Source organism: Mobula birostris, chromosome 5 (assembly GCF_030028105.1).
Source record: "Mobula birostris isolate sMobBir1 chromosome 5, sMobBir1.hap1, whole genome shotgun sequence".
Lineage (NCBI taxonomy): Eukaryota > Metazoa > Chordata > Chondrichthyes > Myliobatiformes > Myliobatidae > Mobula > Mobula birostris.
The window spans coordinates 136195085-136205309 of NC_092374.1; the positions used below are offsets into that span (position 1 = coordinate 136195085).

Here is a 10225-nt window from a genome sequence, read left to right on the forward strand (position 1 = left end):
CATAATTAAAAAAGTATTTTCTGTTACAGAAACGCCAATATTTTATGAAATAACATGCTATGACCACGCAACGTTTGAAATACGCATAACAGCAAACAACCTAGCAAGTATATTGAAATCATTTGGACTTAGTTAAAAAAACAAGAAGTAATTTCACGGCAATGGCGTTATTTCTCGCTGTTTGTGAAACTAACAACGGGATAAAACAAAACGCTAGACTCCGCACTAAAATTCACAGGTTTTATCTAACACTTATGCTTATAATATAATTGCTGACGTCTTGATATTATGTGTTGATAAAAATCAAATTATGATTTAAAACAGATTATATTTCGCATTGACGATCAAAGGCATATGTTAATTCCCAATCGTCAAAGTGACGTGCCACTTTAAGTTCGAGATAAAAAAAAGATTCAATAATTGTTATGACTCGGAATACTAATACTAATAACAACACGAAGAATAGCACTAGATGGCAGTGTCAGAGGTCGGCCCGCTGTGTCCCACATAGCAGTACAGTGAAGAACTTTTAACTATAATAGCTATTCTATGAGCTTTAGTGCACTTGGTATTTTACGTAAAATTCTACTTATTTGCACTTTTTTGTTTGATCATTACATTATATTGATCGTTAAGATCGTATACTACATTTTAATGTGCAAACATTACTCGAAAGGACAGAAAATAGTCCAATATCCGAGGGGTAAAATGCAAAATGTCTAACTAAGCAATAAATACAACTATCAGGCAGTCAGCATCTGAACCAATCCCGCCTTCTCCATATCGTTTATTTTGTTGCTCTGGAGCTCGTTTATATGTTCAAGAAAGTTTACATCAAACCCAAGAAGACCAAGCAAAAGATCGTGTGATGGAAGTATATGAAAATGAGCACTGCACATGCAACAAAACACTGAAATGTACAATTTTACAATCTGCTTTAGAGTAATTGCTATCATCGTGTGTAGTGATTCGCGTGGATCCAGCTCTACAATTCGCTCATTTGGCAAGTTGAATGAAGGAAATATTAGGTCGCAACCCACAAAATAAAACCTACGGTATTTACAAATGTACAGTCTCTTCTTATTGTTGCCTAGGTGGTTGTTCAGCTCATTGTTCAGGTGTTTCGTGATGTATGCACAACTATAGACAGGAACGGTGATATCTTTACACGCATTTACAATTTGATTAAATATGTTTTGAGTTTAGATTTTGCCGAAGTACATTACAGATGAACGAAAGTGAAAGTTAACTGCATCTAATAGTGTAAAAACATTCGGGAATCCGCCCACTGATACTGTTTTTACACATTGACAGTATTTCCTTTGACTTTTCGTGGCCTCCTGATCCGATGTGAAAGCGCAGTACTCTCTCCAGTTCATCCAAGTCATATTTCGAAATACATAATTACAGGCGCTCAAGCAGCAGAAGCTTCAGTGATCCATTATCACAATTACAGTGGCTCCTCTTCTTCCCCCCAAAAAAGATCCTGCGAGGCTATGATTTGAGAAAAAGAAATCTGGGAAGCTATTCATTCCAAATGACCGCATCATACAGCTGCCGGCAAACTAGCTTCTGCTACTGAATGCTTTTCCTTTAAATGTAACACGTAGTTTTGCTTTCAAACGAAACTTTTTTTTTGCTTCTTGTCATAATGCAGTTGCATAGGCAGGGTAGGGTTCCAGTGTAGGTTTGTTCATCCCTGGGAGCAGGATGTAGGCGAGAGGGGGCTGCAGTCCTGAAGCCGGCCAGCCGGTGCAATTGCACGGTAGCATGTAGCCTGGATTGCCCGGCGACGGGTGACTGTGAGTGTGTGCCCCACCGAAGGCGGCCGCCGCAGCAGCCGCAGCCGCCGCAGCAGCGCTCGCTCCGCTTTGGTAAGCTAATGGCGAGGCATATTGCAAGGACGCCAGAGAGGTGGGCGCGATCTCGGTCATTTTGGAGCCCAGGTGGCTCGCTTCGAAGAGTGAGTATGGATTCGCTGTGGCATGCGGGAAAAAAAGCCTGGCTTTCTCAGTCGAGCTGAGCAAGGAATCTGGCAGAACACTAGCGGACAGGGCGGCCGACTTGAGTCCTTCTTGATCCGCCAGGTAAGGCATGGGAAAAGCAAACTTGTCTTTCTTTAACAATGTTTTAGGCTTGCGCCTGGGTCGATACTTGTAATCCGGATGTTCCTTCATGTGCAGTGCTCTGAGCCGTTTGGCCTCGTCAATGAAAGGTCTCTTTTCAGATTCTGTTAAAAGTTTCCACTCGGCGCCCAGCCTCTTGCTGATCTCGGAATTGTGCATTTTAGGGTTTTCCTGGGCCATTTTCCTCCTTTGCGCCCGGGACCACACCATAAAAGCGTTCATTGGGCGTTTAACGTGATCCGCAGGCTTAGACATAGCGAAATCAAACAACAGCAGGTGTTCTCGCTCTCCAAACTTCACCGTGAACTTTTTAATACTTAAGTATTTTCGTCCGTTGTCAACAGATCGATGTCATAACAATTCCTTTGAAATCTAGTAAAGAAATGTTAAGGCAGGGAGTTACCCCGCCAGGTGTTTGAAGTATCGGTTGCTTGAAGTGGTCTCGGTGCGTTGAGTGGGCACTCTTTCTCAACCCTCCCGAGGTCGCCTTCAGTTGTCTGTTATACCCAGATGCCTTCTCAGCGGAGGATCTTGTTAGTTAGATTTGAGGAAAGTCTGCCGATCGCTGGAGACCATGTGAACAAACTTCAAAGCAGGTAGTCTCCAAGACATGCGCAGTCGTTCGCACGCAACCTTCCATAATCGCTAAGGCGTTGTTAATTAAATGCTCATCCAATCGCAAGGTCGCCAAACACAGAGCCATGACTCTTTTAATATGTATATGTACACTTTTTGTGTATTTTAATGGTTGCATTTCTTTTATTTTTACAGTTTGCTTGGCACAATTCTACTATTATTTGACTTTGCTTTAATGTTAGACAAACTGTTGGCTCCTAATATAATTGCTAACTGCCTGTTGTTAAACATGATTATCAGAATATCCGATCCCAAACTGATAAGTGTTATCGGAAGCTTTTATTTAACAAAACAATCCCAATCAAACTGGAATCAAAGATAAACTGTAGCGATTACAAATTTAAAAACTAATCGGATGCATGTTAAACATTCCAGCACAGTTTCTAAACAAAAGGGGTGGTGTTTCAGATATCGCGAGTGTTGGAAATTTGATAATTGTGGAAAATATCGATATTAATAAAGTAGTTCATAGAACTGAAATTGAATAATCTGTGATGAATGCGGAAATAAATTGCAAGGGGAGGTGTTTATGTCAACCGGGAACTGTACTGGCTCTTGAAATTATGTTGTGCCCAACATTTAAAGCACCTTTGTCGGATCGTAGTTGTAGAATGAAAGAAAACATGTTAAATGTTAATTATCAGCATTTTCTGTACAAACAGAAATGTCCTCCTTACATGCAAATGAACTTTAGGAAAACAATTTTGTAATAATGAGTAAAAACAAGCGGATTTATATATGTTAAACTTTCGGGAACTTGATACAGTATGTACTAAAATACAGTTACTAATTAACCAACAAGTACACTTCTTACTATGAATTTTTTTTTGCCATCAGCAAAGCGGAATGTGTTATAAAATAATATTATGATCCACATGATATTACGATATATAATATAAAATATATTAAAATCCACACCAGCGCGGGAGACGCCCCGAATCATTCCATCAGAGAAAACAGGTCTCCTCACTATTTTGAAAAAACGTAGTGCAAATAAGGTGATGTCTTGTCTCGTCGATGTTTTTACGTATATATAAATTGTTAAAATCGAGTAACTTGCTTTTTTTGTCTATATACAGAGCCTTGGAAAAGTATTCAGCCCCCACAACTATTTTCACATTTTGCTGTCTCATTTTATAATTTTAAAATATATTAAAGTAGGATTTTGAGCTAATCTACAAATCATTGTGCATCATGTCAAATCGGAATAAAAATTCCAAAACCTGTCAACTGTTTACGAAAAATTAAAAACCAATATTGTGAGGCCGAAGAAGTATTCACCTTTTTTGTATTTTCTAAGCTAACTTCCCTCGGGTGCAATGTACTATTACCTTACCAACTCGCCGAACTTGTAGATATAGAAAATTGGATGATCAGCTAAATAAGGTATGGTAGATTTTCAATAGACCAAACCAATATTAAGACAAAAGAGCATTCAAGACGAGTCAGAGAAATAATAATAGAGAAGCACAGATCTGGGGATGTGTACAAGACCAATTCAAATGCATTGAACATACCTCGGAGTTCAGTGTAGTCCATCGTGAAAAAGTGGAAAAATTATGAAACCGCGGTCACACTGCCTAGATCAAGCCACCCCTCTGAACTTAGTCGCTGGAGAAGAATGACACTTGTAAGACAGGCTACTGTCACTGAGTGAGCTGCAGGAGTCGGTGGCTGCAACTGCAGATGAAGTTCATGGCTCCACAATCTCTAAGGCCTTGCATAAAACGGATATTTATGGAAGAGTGGCAAGGAAGGAGCCCCGGCTATAAAGTAATATCCTTGACCGTAAGTCTTTGAAAAACCTAAAGATGTGGAAGTAGGAGTTGTGATCGGATGAGACTAAAGTGGAACATTTTGGCCTCAGCACTGAGTGTTGTGTGGTGTAAATCTGATACTGCACTTCAGCAAAAGAACGCATTCCATGCTCTGAAGCAGCAGGACTAGAAATCTGGTCCGGATTAACGGGAAGGTAAATGCTGCGAAATACAGAGAGATCCTGGATAAAAACCTGCTAGCCTCTGCCAGACAGTTTAAACGGGGGAGGAAGTTCTCCTTTCAGTAGGAAAACGACCCAAAGCACACTGCCAGAGAAACCATCGAGTGGCTTCAAATGAAGAAAATTGATGTCCTGAAGTGGCCCAGTCAGAGTCCTGACCTTAACCCGATTGAGTATCTCTGGCAAGACCTCAAGATTGTTGTCCACCGCCGCTCCCCAACTAACCTGGCACAGCTTGAGCAATTTTGCAAGGAGGAATGGATAAATCTTGCGCCATCAAATTGAGCAATGCTAATAGAGGCTTATCAAAAAAGACTACTGGTTGTAACAGCTGCGAGAGGTGGTTCAACTGAGAACTGAGCAAAGGGGGTGAATACCTTTGATCTGCTGATATTTCAGTTTTTGAACTTTTAGTTTTCACACTTTACAATTTTCCTTGTTTTTGTATTTCGGCTATACTGTGAAAAAAATTATATATATATATATATACTGTGTCTATTTTATCCATACAACGCTTTTACAGGGCGGTATCTAACTATCTATCTAGCTAAAGGCGACTTCGGCTCCGGCGGGGTTGGCAGGTCACTACTTCCTAGTAAGCGAAACCCAACATCATGAATGGCAGTGATGTTTCACTCCCGGGTGAGTTCAGTGCTTTCTTTGCACGCATTGAAAGGGAGAATAAAACTACAGCTATGCGAATCCCTGCAGCATCTGGTGACTCCGTGATCTCTGTCTCCGAGGCCAAGGTCAGAACATCAAGAGGGTGAACTCTTCCGAGGCGTCAGGCCCTGGATGGTGTACCCGGTAGGGCTCTGAAATCCTATGTCAACCAGCTGGCGGGAATGTTTCTAAGACACCTTCAATCTCTCACTGCTGCAGTCGGACGTTCCCACCTGCTTCAAAGGGGCGGCTGTCATACACCAGTGCCGAAGAACCGAAGGCATATCTACTGTGATGAAATGCTTTGAAAAGCTGGTTATAGCTAGAATCAACTCCTGCCTATGCAAGGACCTGGGCACGCTGCAATTTGTGTATCTCACTGGCTCTCCACTCGGCCTGGATCACCTGGATAATAATACCTACGTCAGGCTGCTGTTCATTGATTACAGCTCAGCACTTAACACAAGGCTGTCCTTATCACAGGCTCCAAAACCTGGGCCTCTGTACTCCCTCTGCAACTAGATTCCTCACTTGTTAACGGGGAGACTTGTCCGTGCAGATGGGAAATAACATGTCCTCCTCGTTGACAATCAGTGAAGAGCCTCAAGGATCCGAGCTTAGTCCACTGCTCTACTCTCTATACACCCACGAATGTGAGGCTAGACAGAGCTGAAACACCATCTATAAAACTGTCGACAACACAACTATTGTTGGCAGAATTTCACATGGTGACGAGGAGGTCTACCTGACGGGATCGATCAGCTGGTTGAGCGGTGTCGCCCAAAAACCTTGCGCTCAAGGTCGGCAAGACCAAGGAATGATTGTGAACTTCAGGCAGGGGAAGTCGAGGGAACACATACCAATCATCATAGAGGGATCAGAAGTGGAAAGGATGAGCACTTTCGAGTTCCTGGGTGTCAACACCTTTGAGGGTCTATCCTGGGCCCGACATACAGATCAAATCACAAAGCTGGCACGACAGCGGCTACATTTCACACAGAATGCTGGAGGAACTCAGCGGGCCAGGCAGCAGATATGGAAAAGAATACAGTCAACCTTTCACGTCTAGACCCTTCCATACTGAAGGGTCTCGGCCCGAAATGTCGACTACACAGGTACTCTTTTTCCACAGATTTTGCCTGGCCCGCTGAGTTCCTCCAGCATTTTGTGTGTGCTGCTTGGATTTCCAGCATCTGCAGAGTTTCTCTTGTTTGTGAGCGGCTATATTTCAATAGGAGTTGAGGAGAATTGGTATGTCACCAAAGCGCCTCGCGATTTTCTACGGATGTACCGTGGACAGCATTCTAACTGGTTGCGTCACCGTCCGGATTGGGGATGGGGAGGGTGCGGGGGGGCATCGAACAGTGTCGGAAAAAGCTGCTAAAATTTGTAAACTCGGCTAGCTTCATCGTGGGCACCAGCCTCCCCAACATCCTGAACGCCTTCAAAAGGCCATGCCTCAAAAATGCGGCGTCCATCATTAAAGGCCCCCATCATCCCTGCCCTCTTCCCATTGCTACCATCAAGGAAGCCTGAAGACACACACTGAACGTTTCAGGAACAGCTCCTTCCCCTCTGCCATCAGATTTCTGAATGGACATTGAACATGAACACTACCTCAGTATTTTCCCTTTCTCTTTTTGCACTTCCTATTTTATTTAATTTTGTTTTTTATATATACTTATAGTCATGTGTAGCTTTCATTGTTATGTAGGTCAATGTTCTGCATCTTATTTTACGACATATGCCTGTAATATTAAATCTGATTCTGATATATACATTTAAGCCGCCGTTTTGATGCACTTTTTTACTAATTACAATCTTAAGCTATCTAGGATCATGTCTGTACATAATTATTAGAAATATTATACAGGTTTTCTTTGTGTGCAGACTAAGAAACATTCTGAATGCGATTCAAAATTAAACAACGTAATTATTATTTAGATTATATGTGCAGACACGAACTGAGTTTAGTTATTTGGCGACTCGAGGATATAGAGAAAATGTAAAATATGTCAACAATATATAACATCTAGTTAAATGGAGCAGACGCAGCATTATACCTCAACACTAGGAATTAGACTTCCAGCACTTTGAACAAATAGCTGGACGGAATGCACTGTATATTTTAAAGTAAGTAAAACGGATACAACCTGTTTGCGAAGGGCAAGATTGAACAAATCAAGGGTGAGCTGGTGTTGGTCAGAAATAAGAATCTTGAAGGTACTTTGACTCCTTTTAATCCATCCTATTGCTTAAATTCTCACTAAATTGCAAAATTAGAGACCTCGAAAATCGCAGCGTCTTGGTATTTCTCAGAAATAAATAGCAACCCGTTCAAAGGATCTCACAACATGTGTTACAATAGCCTGGGTAACGATGTCGTCTTTTATTTCGATGAGATTGTTTGTGAGACCTGTCTTCCCGGTAGACACGACACACGGGTTTGTATCATGAGAAGGTTAGTTCTCCTGCAGTTTTCTTGTTTTGTTTTATATTCAAAGCGCCTCTTGTACAGCGTATTATGTAACAATCCATACAGGCTGTGGAGCCGCAGTAGTATTCCAGCTATACTGTACATTTTAATTTTAACTGTGTACTTTCCCTAGGTATCAGGCTTTGTTGCACTTTCAACCAGTTGACTTATGTTCATCTCTATGTTCTCGGCTGTCAGTTTTATGATATTAAAGTGTGTAATTTTAGAAATTACATAAAGGAATTATAATAAAACAAATCTAACAGGACTTTGCTATAGCCATGTTTCGAGGGTTTAAGTTTTAACATGCGACTATATTTGTCAGCGTGTGTCTATGTCTGTAGGGTAGGTGTCACAGAAAGATTAAAATATCTGAACCATTCAATTAATGCCTCTGTGAGTGGATGGGTCTGGACGTCTGTTGTCTTCCAGCTCATAGGGTGTTGGTGAGCAAGCGCAGTCCGTTATAGCGCTTTCATCTGCTCGGCGCTCCGAAACTTGCGGGCGGTGTGATTCTACAGTAAAGTAGCAGCAGCGTGGGCTGAAGGTGTGGGATTTCCACCTCCCTGCCCCCAGCATCGCAACGTATAAAGTACAAAACTCGTTGTTGAAAGCTCAAACAGATTTAGGCATTCTTATTCGGCTTTCTCCTCCTGCAGGTCAAGTTACACCAAATATTTTGAAAGTAGTTGGCCTAATATACGCTCAGTTTTACTAAAGAGAACATTGCAGTTAGATACTTAATCCAAACTTGCACAATATACGTGGTAATACTTCGGAATTTTATACTGCTACTTTCTATCCCTGCCGCCAATCAACATCCCTCAATCACATGTCCCGAATTAAGTACTTTGCAAAATACAAGGCGGATAAAGTATTCGGGTTAATTAAAGGAAGGGGAAATATGTGGTCCAGTTTGATTTTATTTTATAAATTATAATATCCATGAGTTCTACCGAATATAATTGCCTCCACTTAAGGGATATTTGTATCCTATGCGGATTCAAACAATCTAACATCGGCTCATTAGCACAAAATAAAATTCGTAAATGTTACAATCTGTTTAAGGAAATTGTATCACATCGTCCAAGAATTCACGCTATTTACTCCAGTATTATTGTTAGTAGATGTAGCTATAAAGTTAGAGAACGACATTCAGTTTGTCATGTACGTCTAAAATAATCTACCCTTGTAACTCGGCACGAAGGTGTTTTAGCAGTTTGCATCCATCAGAATTTTAAAACATATTTCCCTTGTTTCTTTTTCACTTATTAACACTTCTCATGATCTGTCATGGAATGAAATGAAATGACCCTTGACCTGTTTAATATAGAGTTGGGCGATCATAGCAAACTAATTTCTGTGTCCAGAGTAATTATTTCCGACATGGTTAATTAAACCTATCAATTCCGCGCCACTTTGCAGTTGTCATACACAAGCACTTCGCCGCACGGAACTTCCTCCTTCATGGTGGCAATAAGACTCCGGGAAACGAGAGACTTGCCTTAAGCTGTCCGTGAATGGCAACTGTATACTGTATGAGAATGCACTAAGAATATATTGAACAGAGGATATTTCAGCTCAAACGCCTGATGTTTGCAACAACAAAATCCTGTAAAAGAACTGTTTGAAATGAACCCGCAAAAGGAACATCAGGAATTTCCAAATTAGTAATATTTATTGAGAATGGAGATGGTAAACCTTGAATCCGAAATTGAACGAGGACATCAAGTAAGGTGGGAGGTATTATGGGAATAAAGTCCAAATAATTCGAGGTTCCAGTTACCTTTGTGGAGCTTCTTCACTGATCACACTTAGAACGGCTGATCCGTGGTAAGCGAATCTGGGATCGAACTTACGCCAATATTTCCATCTGCAAAGTTTGGAATCGCCCTGGAGTGATTCATTACTATCAGCAGTTAACAAATATTGAGTTTGCAGCGAATGAACTAAATTTATTCGGGGCAACTTCATCAAGCAGAATAATTGGAGAGTGCACGGTTAAACTCTGGCTTTCTGTGGTGGAGATTTTTATTTTAATGTAGGGAAAAGAGTAAGCCCAGAAACACAGAGTTTGGTTTAGTATGAATATTGTTGCGTTTACACATGTCAGACATGGAAACAACCTGTTTTTACTGAATATGGTGAATACCAATATAACTGTCTCATTGCTGCTATCCTTTTTATAAACAAAAGTGCAAAGGTCAGCAAGACTATAAAGACTGATATTAATTCACCGTTTATTTCCCTCGTTTTCCCGTTCTTTCACTCTTTTCCTTTCTTTTCTGCAGCAGACGTAGAAATCGAATCTGAAAAGAACTTTCG

General features: G+C 41.0%; 1 protein-coding gene across 1 annotated transcript; it reads right to left on the reverse strand.

Annotated features, from left to right (window-relative positions):
* Nucleotides 1-1646: 1646 nt before the first annotated feature.
* On the reverse strand, nucleotides 1647-9904 carry LOC140197335 (transcription factor Sox-21-B-like). The gene is made up of 2 exons (XM_072257290.1): nucleotides 9887-9904; nucleotides 1647-2381 (listed from the first exon to the last, which is right to left on the reverse strand). Exon 2 carries the CDS (start codon nucleotides 2379-2381, stop codon nucleotides 1647-1649), a length of 735 nt encoding a protein of 244 aa, XP_072113391.1. The 5' UTR covers nucleotides 9887-9904.
* Nucleotides 9905-10225: the final 321 nt, after the last annotated feature.

What these genes read in the sequence shown, in the direction of transcription:
- LOC140197335 (XM_072257290.1), bottom strand. Translation starts at nt 2,381, where the DNA reads ATGTCTAAGCCTGCGGATCACGTTAAACGCCCAATGAACGCTTTTATG.